Source organism: Salmo salar, chromosome ssa24, assembly GCF_905237065.1.
Source record: "Salmo salar chromosome ssa24, Ssal_v3.1, whole genome shotgun sequence".
Lineage (NCBI taxonomy): Eukaryota > Metazoa > Chordata > Actinopteri > Salmoniformes > Salmonidae > Salmo > Salmo salar.
In genome coordinates this window covers 10,431,031-10,450,738 of record NC_059465.1, presented here as the reverse complement: position 1 = coordinate 10,450,738, position 19,708 = coordinate 10,431,031, and the positions used below count along the sequence as shown (strand labels likewise).

Sequence of the window (19,708 nt, the reverse complement as noted above, 5' to 3'; positions counted from 1 at the left end):
CAGCTAGTTTAGTTTTAGCCATAGAAAACCAGAGAAAACGAGCTCACGATACAGTTCTTATGCCCTGATATTAGGAGCTGCTGGCGAAAAGTTTTATTAAACAATAGAGACTGAAACAAATAAATCTTATGTTTAAGGACAGCAGATCGATATATACTGCTCAAAAAAATAAAGGGAACACTTAAACAACACAATGTAACTCCAAGTCAATCACACTTCTGTGAAATCAAACTGTCCACTTAGGAAGCAACACTGATTGACAATACATTTCACATGCTGTTGTGCAAATGTAATAGACAACAGGTGGAAATTATAGGCAATTAGCAAGACACCCCCAATAAAGGAGTGGTTCTGCAGGTGGAGACCACAGACCACTTCTCAGTTCCTATGCTTCCTGGCTGATGTTTTGGTCACTTTTGAATGCTGGCGGTGCTTTCACTCTAGTGGTAGCATGAGACGGAGTCTACAACCCACACAAGTGGCTCAGGTAGTGCAGCTCATCCAGGATGGCACATCAATGCGAGCTGTGGCAAGAAGGTTTGCTGCGTCTGTCAGCGTAGTGTCCAGAGCATGGAGGCGCTACCAGGAGACATCAGGAGACGTGGAGGAGGCCGTAGGAGGGCGACAACCCAGCAGCAGGACCGCTACCTCCGGAGCAGGAGGAGCACTGCCAGAGCCCTGCAAAATTACCTCCAGCAGGCCACAAATCTGCATGTGTCTGCTCAAACAGTCAGAAACAGACTCCATGAGGGTGGTATGAGGGCCTGACGTCCACAGGTGCGGGTTGTGCTTACAGCCCAACACCGTGCAGGACGTTTGGCATTTGCCAGAGAACACCAAGATTGGCAAATTCGCCACTGGCGCCCTGTGCTCTTCACATATGAAAGCAGGTTCACACTGAGCACATGTGACAGACGTGACAGTCTGGAGACGCCGTGGAGAACGTTCTGCTTCCTGCAACATCCTCCAGCATGACCGGTTTGGCGGTGGGTCAGTCATGGTGTGGGGTGGTATTTCTTTGGGGGGCCGCACAGCACTCCATGTGCTCGCCAGAGGTAGCCTGACTGCCATTAGGTACCGAGATGAGATCCTCAAACCCCTTGTGAGACCATATGCTGGTGCGGTTGGCCGTGGGTTCCTCCTAATGCAAGACAATGCTAGACCTCATGTGGCTGGAGTGTGTCAGCAGTTCCTGCAAGAGGAAGGCATTGATGCTATGGACTGGCCCGCCCGTTCCCCAGACCTGAATCCAATTGAGCACATCTGGGACATCATGTCTCGCTCCATCCACCAACGCCACGTTGCACCACAGACTGTCCAGGAGTTGGCGGATGCTTTAGTCCAGGTCTGGGAGGAGATCCCTCAGGAGACCATCCGCCACCTCATCAGGAGCATGCCCAGGCGTTGTAGGGTGGTCATACAGGCACGTGGAGGCCACACACACTACTGAGCCTCATTTTGACTTGTTTTAAGGACATTACATCAAAGTTGGATCAGCCTGTAGTGTGGTTTTCCACTTTAGTTTAGAGTGTGACTCTAAATCCAGACCTCCATGGGTTGATAAATTGGATTTCCATTGATTATTTTTGTGTGATTTTGTTGTCAGCACATTCAACTATGTAAAGAAAAAAGTATTTAATAAAATTATTTAATTCATTCAGATTTAGGATGTGTTATTTTAGTGTTCCCTTTATTTTTTTGAGCAGTGTACAATCCGGAAGTCAGCTGTAACCGTCGATTGTAAAACAAAGTTTAAAACGATATTTGAGTGACCCTGAATACATCAAATGAATGGTGACTCCTCATCACTATCTATGGTCAAGGCCCGGCCATTTATAGTTATGTTGATGGTTAATGTAGTCCATTACTCGTTGTCCTTCATCCATTGTCTCGCAAAAAAACTACAGTTACAGTGTCGGTGCTTGAGTGGCACGCACGATCGCGTGGGGCCCGAAATATTGTAGTTTTAAAGGGAAACCAAGGTTGTTGAGGTTCGTGGTGGGAGTAGCAGGATCTGGGGTATGTAAATAGTGATTTTCATTATATACATTTTTTTACAGATACAATGTCGTGGACGTTTAACGAGTATGTGTAAACGTACTGTTATTTTCTAAAGCGAACTAGCATAAAATAGCTTGGTGGGTCAAAACTAGCCAGCCAGGCAATATAGCCCCTCTTTTGTTCGATTGCCAGCTAGCGGTCTAACTAGCTAATTGCTGTGTGGAAATTTGAGAAAAATGGACACCTAAACGTTGTGCCATCTGAAACAATCTGGCTGTCTGTGAACACATTTTACATGTACTACCGCTCTAAAGTGTACCGGTGTCTTGTTAGCAGCGCTTAATGTTGGCTAGCTAACAACTAGTTAGCCGTTGGTTAGCTTGGCTAGCTTGTGTTAGTCCATACACAATCAGTTTGAGATGTTGTTAGCTAGGAGGAAAGACGCACTGGGATGAAATGCATTACCTAGCCAGGTAGTTTACCTGTCACACTTGCAGGGTGTACTAAAGTGTAAACAATTTTAGAATCTAGCTTTAATTAGCTAGCTAAAACAGCCGGCGTTCTGACAATCTGCTGATGGTGAGTTGATAATCCATGCCAGCCACAGTTCAACAATGCATCATACATACATCAATTGTAGGTACCCCAAACCTTTTTGCTTGCTGCAGGTGGTCCTCAAATAAACTACCATTAGTTAGCTTGATAGAGAGAGACCCATTAGCCTTACAAAGTCAGATGCTGCAGTGGAGGGGTTGATCATTGTGAGACTTGAGAAGAGAGAGCCAGTTAAATGGGGAAATTGATCAAGCCTAGACAGGAAATAAGCCTAAACTGGCTTTGTATCATCAACCTCTCCCTGTATCTGTTCCCTGTGTAATTGTATAAGGAAACAATTGTCTCTCATTTGAGATGTGTTCATTGCACAGCCCCCAACATTGTAGGAAAACCTATTGCATACCTCTTCACCTGTTGTTATTTCTCAATGTGGTTATGGAACACAAGAGCTTGTTTTATTTGGAGCGTTACAGTCGGATTTCCTCTGAAAAGGTCATTTTTAGTTCATTCTAGTCTGAGCAAAGGTCAGAGTTCTAAACTGCACACTGCAATATCACCACTTTATGATGGCCTCTGCTTTTGGCCATTGAATTATCCTCAATCAACACACTCATTTGACCAATTACCTGTTGTCAGATTGTTTGTCTTCTGTAGGTAGGCCAACCTTTGTGAAAAAGGCTTATTTTATTGTGTTTGTTCGTAGGCCTAGGCTATCTGATTTTAGAATTCCTGAGGTGTCTGATTTTATTTATTTAATGAAGGAATCTCAAAGTCAAGTCACCCTACTGAAAAATAAAACTCTAAATGTTAATCTTTGTCTCTTTCTTTCCTCCCTCTCTCTCTGCTCCCCTCCACCTCACATTTGGCCTTTTTGTTCAACTCTCTTTCTTCCTGCTCTGTGGTAAAGACAGCTGCTGGTTGCAGGCACCGAGCGGTGCAACAGAAGCAGTGTGCCGTCCCCCTGTCCTACTCTCATGCCTCCCCTCCATGTATGTCCTCCCTGCCTGTTAGTGTCCCCATCTGGTCCCCTCATTGTCTCGCTACCTTCTCCAGCCTGAAGCCCTCCTTTCCCTCATGCTTTGGACAAAGCCGGCACACAGCCAGCCCAATGACTGCCTGGATCGTCCTGCCTGTCAGCCTCTCTGCCTTCTCCATCACAGGGATATGGATTGTGTGAGTCCTGACGGCCAAGCATGTATCACAAAGTGATTGAAAGAGAAATATTCATAAGAAATTCATGATTGTGGGTTTGAATCATTGTTGATTTGTGTTTGTTTTTCCCCGCAGCTACGCCATGGCTGTGATGAACCATCACGTTTGTCCGGTGGAGAACTGGTGAGTGCTTCACTGAGAGTTTCATTAAAAGCAGTGGTAGTAAAGAAGACCCAGTTTTGTCTTTGGATTTATAGCCTACATTAACTTGATATACTACAGTATATCACCTGCTTGAAAAGAATAATAGCTAATTTAATTGTTTTTCTTTCTTATCTGCAGGTCCTACAATGTTACATGTACAGAGGAGATAGCCAGGCCAGGCTTCCCAAAGACATGCTGCACCATACAGGACATCCCCCTTATCAGGTGTTACATTCATTTATACTCTCTCTCTCTCATTCATTTATATTATCTCTCTTTGCGCCCTCTGTCTTTCAATTACATTTCAATTTAAAAAATTTGGCATGGGGAACATATGTTTACATTGCCAAAGCAAGTGAAATGTGTAATAAACAAAAGTGAAACAAACAATACAAAAATTAACAGTAAACATTACACGCACAAAAGTTCCAAAAGAATAAAGACATTTCAAATGTCATATTATGTGAAAATAGTTCAAGTACAAAATGGGTTGTATTTACAATGATATTTACAACAACAAAGTCTTAGCCTTGTAACCAGACCAGAAGAGAAATAGTAACAACCTTGTAATAAACCAGTGACATGAAGGCCTTTTCCTAACATTTGAATCATGGCCATATATAGGCCTAGTCAATGTCATTCAATGAATTAAAGTCTAGTGAGTGGATTTCTTATTCGTTTTGGGTGACATGTTGTTTCCTCCCCCATCTTGTGTCTTGTACAGTAAGTGTGGCTCCTTCCCCCCTGAGAGCTGCCTGTTCAGTCTGATCGGGAATGTTGGAGCCTTCATGGGTAAGTAAGGCCTCTTCTCCATCCCAAATGGCATCCATAGGGCTCTGGTTAGAAGTAGTGCACTATGTAGGGAACCATAGGGTGCCATTTGGGATGCAGACCTCTTCTCTCATCACTCCACAGCCCACTCACACTGACAATAAGCTGTGTCCTTTGTCTCACTCATCACTGATGTAGTGAAGAGCAAACTCAGTTTACTCACCTTTTTTATTTTGTGAAAAGTGTTTACCCAGCCATTATGCCAAAGTGTTTTTTTTTGCATTAGTGTTTAAAGCTGAAATCCTTAATGTTGGAACTGCCATGTCCACTTGCGATATTACAACAACAAAGAAGTTACTGCAAACAATAACAAAAAATGTCTCTCCTTCTGACATTATTGCACGCACGATAGAGCAGAGATTGTGATTTATTTTACCACATTGGCCGATGCTCCTCACCTCCGCTTCGTCAACAAAACAAAAACAATAACAACGGCCGTTTGGCGGACAGTGGTGCTGTTTCCCCTACTGTGGATTCCATCTTTAAAGGGATAGTTCACCCAAATTACAAAACGACACATTGGTTTCCTTGCCATGTAACCAGTCTATGGACAAGGTATGACAGCAATCCGTGCTTTGATTTTGTTTCCCTGCTATTTTTGTGCTACAAATGGATTTGGAAACAGTGCCAGGGAAATTAAACCAAAGCATGGATTGGTGTCATACCTTGTCCATAGACTGCTTACAGGGTAAGGAAACCAATATGTAATTTTGTAGTTACTTGGCGCTCACGGTTTACACATCTATATTTACCCATAAATTCCTGCTTGTTTATGCAACCATGCAGATAATACTATTGTTGTGTCATGGTGATAATGATCTGAAGGTGGTGAAAATACCTGTAAAGATAGTCTATCAGCTTTTTGCTCATTGGTTTCAAGAATATATCACCTCACAGAATCTTCTTTTCAGTACTGTAGTCAATTGTGTGCTGAGTTAATCTGAATAGTTTACAGAATTTCCAATACAACTGATATTGTACACATTGTTTCAGCTATATACAGTGGCTTGCGAAAGTATTTACTAGAGGTCGACCGATTAATCGGAATGGCCGATTAATTAGGGCCGATTTCATGTTTTCATAACAATCGGTAATCAGCATTTTTGGGCACCGATTATGGCTGATTACATTGCACTCCACGAGGAGACTGTGTGGCAGGCTGACTACCTGTTATGCGAGTGCAGCAAGGAGCCAAGGTAAGGTGCTAGCTAGCATTAAACTTATCTTATAAAAAAACAATCAATCTTAACAAATCACTATTGTTGATGGTTGATGATATTACTAGTTTATCTAGCTTGTCCTGCGTTGCATATAATCGATGCGGTGCCTGTTAGTTTATCATTGAATCACAGCCTACTTCGCCAAATGGGTGATTTAACAAGCGCATTCGCGAAAAAAGCACTGTCGTTGCACCAATGTGTACCTAACCATAAACATCAATGCCTTTCTTAAAATCAATACACAAGTATTTTTAAACCTGCATATTTAGTTAATATTGCCTGCTAACATGAATTTATTTTAACTAGGGAAATTGTGCCACTTCTCTGTGCAACAGAGTCAGGGTATATGCAGCAGTTTGGGCCGCCTGGCTCGTTGCGAACTGTTCGAAGACCATTTCTTCCTAACAAAGACAGCCAACTTCGCCAAATGGGGGATGATTTAACAAAAGCGCATTTGCGAAAAAGCACAATTGTTGCACGAATGTACCTAACCATAAACATCCATGCCTATCTTAAAATCAATACACAGAAGTATATTTTTTTAAACCTGCGTATTTAGTTAATATTGCCTGCTAACATGAATTTCTTTTAACTAAATATGCAGGTTTAAAAAAATATACCGCTGTGTATTGATTTTAAGATAGGCATTGATGTTTATGGTTAGGTATATTCGTGCAACGATTGTGCTTTTTTCGCAAATGCGCTTTTGTTAAATCATCCCCCGTTTGGCGAAGTTGGCTGTCTTTTTTTGGAAGAAATGGTCTTCGCACAGTTCGCAACGAGCCAGGCGGCCCAAACTGTTGCATATACCCTGACTCTGCGTGCAATGAGTGCAAGAGCAGTGACACAATTTGCCTAGTTAATATTGCCTGCTAACATGAATTTATTTTAACTAGGCAAATTGTGTCACTGCTCTTGCGTTCATTGCACGCAGAGTCAGGGTATATGCAACAGTTTGGGCCGCTTGGCTCGTTGCGAACTAATTTGCCAGAATTGTACATAATTATGACATAACATTGAAGGTTGTGCAATGTAACAGCAATATTTAGACTTATGGATGCCACCCGTTAGATAAAATACGGAACGGTTCCGTATTTCACTGAAAGAATAAACGTTTTTTTTTCTCCAAAATGATAGTTTCCGGATTTGTCCATATTAATGACCTAAGGCTCGTATTTCTGTGTGTTATTATATTATAATTAAGTCTATGATTTGATGTCGCAGTCTGACTGAGCTGTGGTAGGCAGCAGCAGGCTCGTAAGCATTCATTCAAACAGCACTTTCCTGCGTTTGCCAGCAGCTCTTCGCAATGCTTCAAGCATTGCGCTGTTTATGACTTCAAGCCTGGCAACTCCCGAGATTAGGCTGGCAATACTAAAGTACCTATTAGAACATCCAATAGTCAAAGGTATATGAAATACAAATGGTATAGAGAAATAGTCCTATAATAACTACAACCTAAAACTTCTTACCTGGGAATATTGAAGACTCATGTTAAAAGGAACCACTAGCTTTCACATGTGCTCATGTTCTGAGCAAGGAACTTAAACGTTAGCTTTTTTACGTGGCACATATTGCACTTTTACTTTCTTCTCCAACACTTTGTTTTTGCATTATTTAAACCAAATTGAACATGTTTCATTATTTATTTGAGACTAAATTGATTTTATTGATGTATTATATTAAGTTAAAATAAGTGTTCATTCAGTATTGTTGTAATTGTCATTGATACAAATATACATATAAAAATCGGCCGATTAATCGGCATCAGGGTTTTTTGGTCCGTCAATAATCGGTATCGGCGTTGAAAAATCATAATCGGTCGACCTCTAGTGTTTACCCCCCCTGGCATTTTTCCTATTTTGTTGCCTTACAATCTGGAATTAAAATAGATTTTTTGGGGGTATGCAATCATTTGATTTACACAACATGCCTACCACATTGAAGATGCAAAATATTTTGTTGTGAAACATACAAGAAATAAAACTTGAGTGTGTATAACTATTCACCCCTCCAAAGTAAATTCTTTGTAGAGCCACCTTTTGCAGCATTTACAGTTGCAAGTCTCTTGGGGTATGTCTCTATAAGCTTGGCACATCTAGCCACTGTGATTTTTGCCCATTCTCCAAGGCAAAACTGTACCAGCTCCTTCAAGTTGGATGATCTTTAAGTCATACCACAGATTCTCAATTAGATTGAGGTCTGGGCTTTGAAAAGGCCATTCCAAGACATTTAAATGTTTCCCCTTAAACCACTCGAGTGTTGCTTTAGCATTATGCTTAGGGTCATTGTCCTGCTGGAAGGTGAACCTCCTTCCCTGTCTCAAATCTCTTGAAGACTGAAACAGGTTTCCTTCAAGAATTTCCCTGTATTTAGCGCCATCCATCATTCCTTCAATTCTGACTAGTTTCCCAGTCCCTACCGATGGAAAAACATACCCACAGCATGATGCTGCTATCACCATGCTTCACTGTGGGGATGGTGTTTTCAGGGTGATGAGAGGTGTTGGGTTTGTGTCAGACATAGCGTTGTCCTTGATGGCCAAAAAGCTCAATTTTAGTCACATCTAACCAGGGTACCTTCTTCCATATGTTTGGGGAGTCTCCCACATGCCTTTTGGCGAACACCAAACGTGTTTGCTTATTTTGATCTTTAAGCAATGGCTTTTTTTCTGGACACTCTTCTGTAAAGCCCAGCTCTGTGGAGTTTACGGCTTAAAGCGGTCCTATGGACAGATACTCCAATCTCCGCTGTGGAGCTTTGCAGCTCCTTCAGGGTTATCTTTGGTCTCTTTGTTGCCTCTCTGATTAATGCCCTCCTTGCCTGGTCTGTGAGTTTTGGTGGGTGGCCCTCTCTTTGCAGGTTTGTTGTGGTGCCATATTCTTTCCATTTTTTAATAATGGATTTAATGGTGCTCAGTGGGATGTTCAAAGTTTCTGATATTTCTTTATAACCCAACCCTGATCTGTACTTCTCCACAACTTTGTCCCTGACCTGTTAGGCGAGCTCCTTGGTCTTCATGGTGCCGCTTGCTTGGTGGTGCCCCTTGCTTAGTGGTGTTGCGGACTCTGGGGCCTTTCAGAACAGATGGGTAGATATACTGAGGTCATGTGACAGATCATTTGACACTTAGATTTCACACAGGTGCACTTTATTTAACTAATTATGTAACTTCTGAAGGTAATTGGTTGCACTGGATCTTATTTAGGGGATTCATAGCAAAGGAGGTGAATACGTATGCACACACCACTTTTCAGTTTTTTTTTTTTTCATTTCACCAATTTTGACTATTTTGTGTATGTCCATTACATGAAACCCAGATAAAAATCTATTTAAATTACACGTTGTAATGCAACAATATAGGAAAAATGCCAAGGGGGTGAATACTTTTGCAAGGCACACATATATACTAGTGTGTATGTTAGCCATTACTTAGCAGCACGTGCAGAAGGGCTTCAAATAGGCTCTGCGATCAATAATGGATGTGGCTTTTCCTCCACTCCTCCCTCTCATCCTCCATTACTTCCTTTTCTGTCTTATTTATCACCACTCACTCTGACCCCTTTTTCCTGTGCTCCTCTTCACCCATCTCTCTGTCCTCCCCCCTCTCTCACCATCCCTTCTTCCTCTACTCCTTCCTGCTTCTATCTCTCTTTCGCTCTCTCTCTGTCTCTCCAGTGGTGATGGTGTGCCTTCTGCGCTATGCCCAGGTGATTGAGCACAGCCACCGTTGCTGGATTAACACCAGCGCTCTGGTGTCTGGCTGCACCAACGCTCTAGGACTGGTCATGGTGGGCAACTTCCAGGTGATTCTTCTCACTTCATTACTCTATGTAAAGGTTGATTCCATGGGTGTGTCCAAAATGGTCCCATATCTGTCACTCTTGGCTAGAGCGACAATTACTAAGTGGTGGTGGGTTATATTCTATATTTTCCTCATTTGTTATCTCCATTTGGTGATTCCCTGTGTTTTCTAACATGTCTCCATAAGTTACAAACAAGGAGTGTGGGCGGCCATGTGCATAGGAGTGGGAGGGTTCAGGGGGACGTCAATGGGATTTAGGTTTTCGGAGTGGGTTCACTTGTGCATTAAATGTATGTTTTCAATCACAGTAAAAAATACATGAATAGATAAATAAGATGTTTCCCTCCTTGGGCAGGTTGACCATGCCAAGTCTCTCCATTACGTTGGCGCGGGCGTGACGTTCCCCGCTGGTCTGCTCTTTGTGTGCCTGCAGTGTGTGCTCACCTACCGGGTGGCCGTCACCGCCCTTGACTACTGGATGGCACACGTACGTGTGGCGCTGGCCGCAGGAGCCCTCGTCTCACTGGTCCTCAGTATCCTTCCTGACTCACTGGGATTGGTTAAGGGAAGGGTTGAGTGGCTGGGATTGGATGAGGGAAAGGGGTGGGGGCTGGGCATTAGACTGGTCTTGTTATTGGTCGTGATGGGCTCCACCAGTTAGTAAAAGGTGACTGATAATTTATCCTTAGCGTTATTTAATTTCAATCAGGCACAGTTAAAGATGGAATCCGCAGTAAGGGGGAAACGGCGCCACTGGCCGCCCCCACCACAGTTCAAATAGTTTTTGTTGCTGAGCTGAGGTGCGTAAAATTGCAGTATATATTGTGCTCTTCCATCGCGCAACGATGTCAGAGAGGAATAAACAGTGTTTGTTGTTTGCAGTAACTTCTTTGTTGTTGTATCACAAACGGACAACATTAACATTAAGGATTCCAGCGTTAATGTGGGATGTAGTATTGTCATTTCTCTTCTGTAATGAAACCTTGCGATGGCTAGTCTGTGATACCACCAAACAACTAGTAGGCCCCATGTGCTCCATATATATTTGGTAAGTCTAATTCCTTTCAGTGGTCTGTGTTAAATAGGCAGATTTATAGTGGCTGTAGGAAAGGAGGGTTTGGGGGTCTGAAGAGGATGTGTGTGTGTGTGTCTGTAGAGGCCAGGGAGGCTGTTGGGGGACGGTTGTTTGGATAGGTAGCTAGGGTTCTGTGGTTGGTTAGCTAAAACATATGTGTCTGTACAGGGAGGCTGTTGGGGGAGGGTTGTGAGTGTGACCAGTTGTTGGGCTAGATGGGTAGCTACGGTCATGGCTAGATTCTCCTAACCTGCAAGAGATGGCGCGGAAGAACATGGCTGATGCTTTACATTGTCTCATCCAATTGTGCAATTTTTTATTTATTTTAGCGTTTTGTGTAACTTATTTTTTTTGTTGCTGCTAACGTCTCTTATGACTGAAAATAACTTCTGGACATCAGAAAAGCGATTACTCAAGCGGACTGGAAGAAACTTTTTTCCTTTAACGAGTCCGACGAGAAGGATATCCTACTTTAACTGGAAAAGGCCCAGATCCACACCGCGTGAAGAAAAGACGCTGGAAAAGGGGACACAGATTGGGGATCCTTCTGAGAATCCGTAGGCAAGCGAGTAAACTCCCAATGCATTCCATTCTTCTTGCTAACGTGCAATTGTTATAAAATAAAATTGATGACCTACTATTAAGATTATCCTACCAACGGGACATTAAAAACTGTAACATCTTATGTTTCACCGAGACGTGGCTGAACGAAGAAACTGACAATATAGACCTGGCGGGATTTTCCATGCACCGGCAGAACAGAGACGCTACCTCTGGTAAGATGAGGGGTGGGGGGGCTGTGTCTTTTTGTCAATAACAGCTGGTGCGTGATGTCTAATGTTAAAGAAGTCTCGAGGTATTGCTCGCCTGTGGTAGAGTACCTTATGATAAGCTGTCGACCACACTATCTACCAAGAGAGTTCTCTGTATTATTTGTAGCCGTCTATTTACCACCAAAAAGCAAAAGACCACTAAGACCGCTCTCAACCAACTCTATAAGGCCAAAAGCAAAGAAGAAAATGCTCACCCAGAAGCGGCGCTCCTAGTGGCCGGGGACTTTAAATGCAGGCAAACTTAAATCAGTTTTACAAAAATTTTACCAGCATGTCACATGTGCAACCAGGAGAAAATCAATCCTTGACCAACTTTACTCCACACACAGAGATGCATACAAAGCTCTCCCCCGCCCTCCATTTGGCAAATCTGACCACAAATCTATCCTCCTGATTCCTGCTTACAAGCAAAAACTAAAGCAGGAAGTACCAGTGACTCGCTCAATACGGACATGGTCAGATGACGCGGATGTTACACTACAGGACTGTTTTGCTAGCACAGACTGGAATATGTTCCGTGATTCATCCAATGTCATTGGGGAATACACCACCTGTCATCGGCTTCATCAATAAGTGCATCGATGACGTCGTCCCCACAGTGACTCAGAAGCCATGGATTACAGGCAACATCCGCATCGAGCTAAAGGCTAGAGCTGCCGCTTTCAAGGAGCGGGAGACTAATCCGGACGCTTATAAGAAATCCCGCTATGCCCTCAGACGAACCATCAAACATGCAAAGCGTCAATACAGGATTAAGATTGAATCCTACTACACCGGCTTTGACGCTCGTCGGATGTGGCAGGGCTTGAAAACTATTACGGACTACAAAGGGAAACTCAGACGCGAGCTGTCCAGTGACGCAAGCCTACCAGACAAGCTAAATGCCTTTCATGCTCGCTTCGAGGCAAGCAACACTGAAGCATGTACGAGAGCACCAGCTGTTCTGGATGACTGTGTGATAACGCTCTCGGTAACCGATGTGAACAAAACCTTTAAACAGGTCAACATTCACAAAGGCGCTGGGCCAGACGGATTACCAGGATGTGTACTCAAAGCATGCGCGGACCAACTGTAAAGTGTCTTCATTGACATCTTTAACATCTCTCTGACTGAGTCTGTAATACCTAGATGTTTCAAGCAGACCACCATAGTCCCTGTGCCCAAGGAAGCGAAGGTAACCTGCCTAAATGATTACCGCCCCATGGCACTCACGTCGGTAGCCATGAAGTGGCTCATGGCTCACATCAACAGCATCCTCCCGGACACACTAGACCCACTCCAATTTGCATACCGCCCCAACAGATCCACAGATGACGCAATCTCAATCGCACTCCACACTGCCCTTTCTCACCTGGACGAAAGGAACACCTATGTGAGAATGCTGTTCATCGACTACAGCTCAGTGTTCAACACCATAGTGCCCACGAAGCTCATCACTAAGCTAAGGACTCTGGGACTAAACACCTGCCTCTGCAACTGGACTTCCTGACGGGCCGCCCCCAGGTGGTAAGAGTAGGCAACAATACATCTGCCACGCTGATCCTTAACACTCAGGGGTGTGTACTTAGTCCCCTCCTGTATTCCCTGTTCATCCACGACTGCGTGGCCAAACACGACACATTCATTAAGTTTGCTGACGACACAACAGTGGTAGGCCGGATCACCGACAACGATGAGATGGCCTATAGGGTGGAGGTCAGAGAACTGGCAGTGTAGTGCCAGGACATCAACCTCTCCCTCAAGTGAGCAAGACAAAGGAGCTGTTCGTGGACTACAACAAAAGGCGGGCCGAACAGGCCCCCATTAACATCGACAGGGCTGTAGTGGAGCGGGTCAAGAGTTTCAAGTTCCTTGGTGTCTACATCACCAACAAACTATCATGGTCCAAACATACCAAGACAGTCGTGAAGAGGGCACGACAAAACCTTTTCCTCCTCAGAAGACTGAAAAGATTTGGCATGGGTCCCCAGATCCTCAAAAGGTTCTACAGCTGCACCATCGAGAGCATCCTGACCGGTTGCATCACCGCCTGGTATGGCAACTGCTCGGCATCTAACCATAAGGTGCTACAGAGGGTAGTGCGAACGGCCTAGTACATCACTGGGGCCAAGCTTCTTGCCATCCAGGACCTATATAATAGGCGGTGTCAGAGGAAATCCCATAAAATTGTCAGAGACTCCAGTCACCCAAGTTATAGACTCTTTTCTCTGCTACCGCACGGCAAGCGGTACCGGAGTGCCAAGTCTAGGACCAAAAGGCTCCTCAACAGCTTCTACCCCAAAGCCATTAGACTGCTGAACAATTCATAAAAATCACCACCAGACAATTTACATTGTACACTGCTGCTACTCGCTGTTTGTTTGTTACCTATGCATAGTCACTTCACAAAGAAATTTGTTTAGTGGTTGAAAAACAAGTTTTAATGACTCCAACCTAAGTGTATGTAAACTTCCGACTTCAACTGTACATGTACAGACTACCTCAACTAGCCTGTACGCCTGCACACTGACTCTGTACCGGTGCCCCCTTTGTATAGCCTCGTTATTCTTATTGTGTTACTTTTTATTATAACTTTTTATTTTAGCCTAGTTGGTAAATATTTTCTTCTTCTTGAACTGCACTGTTGGTTAAGAGCTTGTAAGTAAGCATTTCACGGTCAAGTCTACATTTGTTGTATTCAGCGCATGTGGCAAATAATGTTTGATTTGATGTTAATTCTCCTAACCTTCGACAAAAAGTCAAATCTGATGTTAATTTGACAAAAGCTGGATCCCTTCTAGCCATTACCAGTAGCTACAAGCTAGGGTTCTTAAAACATGATGACTGTCCTCAGAATTGTGAGAAGTTCTCGGGGACAAGGCTGATCTTCCTCCTGCTGGAACTAAGTAGGGGTGAAGACTAGGAACAGATGTTCTCCTATCTATCTGCCTGGCAGGCTCAGCCATACTCTGAAGCTCTCATCAACATATTGATGGATGAAGAAGCATATTGATATATCCCTGCCTAAATATTTCCACAGCAACAGTACTGCACTCTGTGAACCGTGCACTCATTATTTACCATAGCATAATTTAAGTCCCAAATGGCATCCTATTCCCTTTAAAGTAGTGCACTATATAGGGAACAGAGTGCCATTTGGGACGAAACCATAGATTTATTAATGTTGCCCTTCCTCCTCCATCGATGTGGCTGTTGCTTCTCCTTAACTGTCTTTCCCCAGGTGGTATTTTCTTCATCCACGAGAGCTTTGTCCTCCAGCATGCGGCGGCCATCTGCGAGTGGGTCTTCACCGTGGACATCCTGGTCTTTTATGGCACTTTCACCTATGAGTTTGGCACAGTCACCAACGACACCATGATGGTCGGCCTGCAGCAGACCCACCACCACTCGGGGGTCATGATGGGCGGCGCGGCCGGGGCCATGACGCTGGGCATGGGAGCCAAGGGCCTCAAGTCCCCTGGAGGAAGTAGCACATCCACCCATCTCAACTGCACCCCTGAGAGTATAGCCATGTTGTAGCTTTGTGGGGATCACAGGAGGTCACCACGCTGCTGCAGAGAGGAATCACCACACAGGCAGCAGAAGTTAGGGCTCAATGATAGTACTGGCCGCCAGGGGAAGGAGGAAATACAAGACATTGAAAATCACAAGATATGATTGACACAACGGGTCGGTATTGCTGTATTGGGTTTTCGTGTTGTAATAAGCCGTCCGTTTCTCCACTACGGTCTAATTTTCTTTGCTTCATCAGCAGGAAGGAAGACTTACAGGAAGGATAAATATGTGGGATGATGATGTTCTGAGTGTTTCCAAAATGACAGCTGGCACATGGGCCTCCCAGCACACTGACCCGATGATACTTTTTTCTTTCTTAAAGATCAGTTTTTGACCGGTCACTGAGGCTTTTGCCAGTGTTCATCCTTATCATGTCGGGATGGCAGACACAAACGGTTTCTTTTATATGCCAACACAATGTTTTTTTTTTTGTGGCACATTTTACAGACTTCCTCTACCTGGTGAATGAGCGAGTAGAGTACGTTGTTGGATTGATCAGACTTGGTTTGAGTTTTTCTTTTGTGTATACTCTGCCAATCTTAAAGCATCGTAGTAAAAACTATTGAATGTTTGAGAAGTGGAACTATGGATAGTATACTGTTATGTACATGACAGGTTGTATGCACACGCCTTTTTATTTATCAAATCAAGTATAAATGAACTGTAAAACGATTTGTGAACTCAGAAACATAATTTGACAAGACAATTTACACATTCTGTGCACAATATCTGCCCAATATCTCGAATAGCTGCCTTGAGGGCAAGTGATATGAACAACTTTATTGTTTAAAAATGATATCTCTGTATGTTTAGATAAGATTTTCTAGATGTATGAAATGCTATACATCTAGATGACATGATATGAGCATAGAATGCTCACACAAACCTGTTGGTCTGTTCTGCCCCTCTGTTACTGGGGCAACCTCTGCGTCTCAATCACTCTTGCTTGATTTGTTTTATATTTCCCATGTTGCCACTGAATTTCCTTCACCTGTTAGCCACTGGCAACATGGCTTATTGTGTTGTTTTTACGGGGTCACCTTATTGTTTTCCATCTTTGTTGGTGAAACAATGGCCATTTCATCTGCCAAAGTAAAGTACAGAGTATGTGTTAAGCCTTGCTTTGGAGAGTTTTGAACACATTGCTCTTTGTTAGATGTCATAGTACAACATGTAATTAAATATATGGTTATAAATATGTCAACCGATAGGCTACGATCCATTTTTAAAAGGTGCAAATATGACTAATTATACAACAGCTGTCTTATCTGGGAAAAAAATACAGGGGTACCTACTATTTGGATTCCAGGCTGGTTCCTTGGAAGCCTTATTTGGAGACTGTGGGCAACACAATCTCTGTAAGAAACGTCTCGTCAAAGCCTGTCATTAATGTTCTGAGTGAGATACTGTGTTGAGAACAGTGTTCGTATTTATAAAGCATCTCAGAGTAGGAGTCCTCTTTAGTTCCCCCCTATCCATGTAACCTTGTTCGTTATGATAAAAGTGATCTTCGATCAGCGCTCTTACTCTGAGATGCTTTATGAATACAGGCCCAGTTGTATCGACGGTAGGGACTAAAGAGGATGATGCCTATATAGACCTTGTGCCATTGACCTGATAATGACGAGTGTCTGATGTGTGTCGACAGGTTGTGAGTATTGTTGAAATCCTTTCTGTCATGCCTCTGATTTGGAAATGCATGAGGACATTTGTCGTTTAGAGTTGAGATGCTGCATGCATGTACTGTGTGGGCGACGGGGTGCAAAATTGTTAGACTGAAATAGATGTGTATGATGATATGTAGACCATGACTTATGAATGACTTATAAAATTGTCTTTCTCATTGCCAAACATCTATAACTGAAATGGTACAGAATAAACCTCTCAACGTTGTGACTGACAACCAACCAAATATACCCCAGGTGAGAGTCACCAGGAAACAAATGTATTTCTGTAACCAACCAGCGCCACCTTGAGGCCAATGATTGTCTCCACATGGAGAAATCAAATGCAAGTCAGCAGTTTGTATGCTATGCTTTCTCTCTCTCTCTGGCTCTAGTAGGCCCCAGGGGCGGACTTTGCTATGTTGAAGGGGTTTCAATTAATTGAAGCTGTCCCCAGCTGCCCATGGGAACCCCACTGACTGTTATTTAACAACTTTATATGGCCTATATATTCCGTGGGATAATAATCATATACGGTCATTATCCATGGAAAAATGTCAATTTAAGTCCGCCCCTGGTTGGCACTTTTAACATTAGTGATCTATGATATTATCACTTCCACGGTATTCTCTATTGGGTCATTGTGTTCCTGGCAGAGTATATATTAAACTGTACAGTACAGCCACTGGATGGTTTTTCAGCCAACAAAACTATTTTAAACCGTGTTTTATAGTTTTCTTCATGTCAGCTACCTCTGTGATTGCGAGTGGACTTGATGTTATTCCAGAGCAGATGCATAGATTGTATTTCCTATTCCTATAGCTGGAAAAGATGAGAATCTACACTGGAATTTGATGGGTTGGCTCTGTTGCTATAAAACAGGCCACACAGAAAAGACAAGAAAATGAAAGCACTCTGGTGGTTTCCGATGCAAATATTCTGTAGCTCCTGTGTATGTTCACTATGTTCGATCTTTTGGCATTTTCCCCCTTATCCTGTACCAGCCAAAAAGTTTTTTTTCAAATATTTGATTTCAAATAACCATATTTTCTGATGTATTTCACCACACTGTAATTTAGTATCAAGGTTAGACTTCAACAGGCAGCTTTGATGAAAATGTACCTACATGGGATTGGAACTATTCTGTGTAAACTTTTGTGTTCTCTTACAGTGGACATGGCCAAAACATGACAAAATGGCATTTCTATACATGATTGTTTTTGTTAAAAAATAAATAAATAGATTCCTGCACTCTTTCAAGACGTGAGAGAATAACAATTCCAGTAGCAGAAGACAGCCTGTATGTTAAATTATGTCTTGAATTCGAAATAACAGCAATGCACATCAAATGTCTTGAAAGATGTAATAGTCATTTTATAATTTTTGAAAACTATGTAAAACGGATGGTATGGGAGGGAAGTTGATTACCCCCTTCTGTAAATGTGTGATGTATCTATCATTTAGCTATTTTTCTTTTCTCAGAGATTTATATTCAAATATGAAATAAAATGGATGAATTATAAGCAAATTCTTTGCTCTTCGTATTGTTTATTCGTGGGCAGAAGATGGGTAAATCATGTTTTATTACACAAGCTGAAGGTTTGTTTCGACATGACTGATCTGGGATGAGTCTCAGCTGCATACCCTCAGAGAAGGGAGTAAGTAAGCTGGCTTGGCAGACATTGACTTGGCAGACATTAGCCTACCCATTAAAATGATATTTCTTCAATATTGCATAAATCAACATTAGGCCTACCTTTGAGCCCAGAAAATCAACTTCTCTCTTCCGCTCCTCTGCTCTAGCCTTGTGAAACCACACTAACTGCAATGTGAGATATTGCAAGATTATTCAGGTTTCATGAGGCCTTTACTATAAATAAACGTATCATGTGCTCTCTACAAGACAGCCCTTCGTTGTAGACAGAGAGAAATATGGCAGAACAATTATCACTGCCTTGAAATAGTGTGTTCAGTACTGTCCACATTTCACAGCAACTGTTTATTTTAAGGACTCACTCACAGGACTCAGCAGTTGGAGGTTATTTTGTCATATGCCTACTGAGATACACTCATTGACATGAAGCACAAACCAGCTATGCCAGCCAGACCAACAACTGAATGCTATACATGCTTTATAACCACCCATTGGACTTAGCCTGTGTATTAACAATGCTGGGTCATTCAACAAACAATTTAATATTTGAGGAAATGCGATTGAATGGACCTGAGAAAAACTACAGTTGTGAGATTGGTCCTTAATCTACAATGCCTTTAGAAAGTATTAACCCCCCTTTACTTTTTCCTAATTTTGTTGTGTTATAGCCTGAATTAAAAATAGTTTAAATTGAGATTTTATGTCACTGATCTACACACAATACCCCATAATGTCAAAGTGGAATTTTGTTTGTAGAATGTTTTTTTGTATTAATACAAAATGTAAAGCTGAAATGTCTTGAGTGAATAAGTATTCAACCCCTTTGTTATGGCAAGCCTATATAAGTTCAGGAGTAAAATGTGCTAAACAAATCGAATAATATTTTGCATGGACTCGTGTTCAATAATAGTGGTTAACATACATGTTTTATGATTACCCCATCTCTGTACCTCACACATACAGATAATTGTACGGTCCCTCAATCGAGTAGTGAATTTCAAGCACAGATTAAATCACAAAGACCAGGGAGGTTTTTCAATGCCTCGCAAAGAAGGGCACAGATTGATAGGTGTAAAAATCTCCCTTTGATCATGATGACGTTATTAATTAGTCTTTGGATGGTGTATCAATACACAGAGTCACTACAAAGATACAGGCG

At 42.6% G+C, this 19,708-nt stretch overlaps 1 protein-coding gene across 2 annotated transcripts; it reads left to right on the top strand.

Annotated features, from left to right (window-relative positions):
• Positions 1–1,774: 1,774 nt before the first annotated feature.
• Positions 1,775–18,423, top strand: LOC106585116 (transmembrane protein 150A). Of its 2 annotated transcripts, none has more exons than XM_014170961.2 (8): positions 1,775–2,019; positions 3,464–3,729; positions 3,844–3,891; positions 4,051–4,137; positions 4,637–4,704; positions 9,642–9,769; positions 10,124–10,301; positions 14,897–18,423. In XM_014170961.2, the coding sequence occupies exons 2-8, from the start codon at positions 3,548–3,550 to the stop codon at positions 15,193–15,195; spliced, it is 990 nt and encodes a 329-aa protein (XP_014026436.1). In that variant the 5' UTR covers positions 1,775–2,019; positions 3,464–3,547; the 3' UTR covers positions 15,196–18,423. The 2 variants fall into 2 exon arrangements, with proteins under 2 accessions (XP_014026436.1, XP_014026438.1); XM_014170963.2 differs by having other exon boundaries at positions 1,922–2,019; positions 3,468–3,729.
• The last annotated feature ends 1,285 nt before the right edge of the window (positions 18,424–19,708 follow it).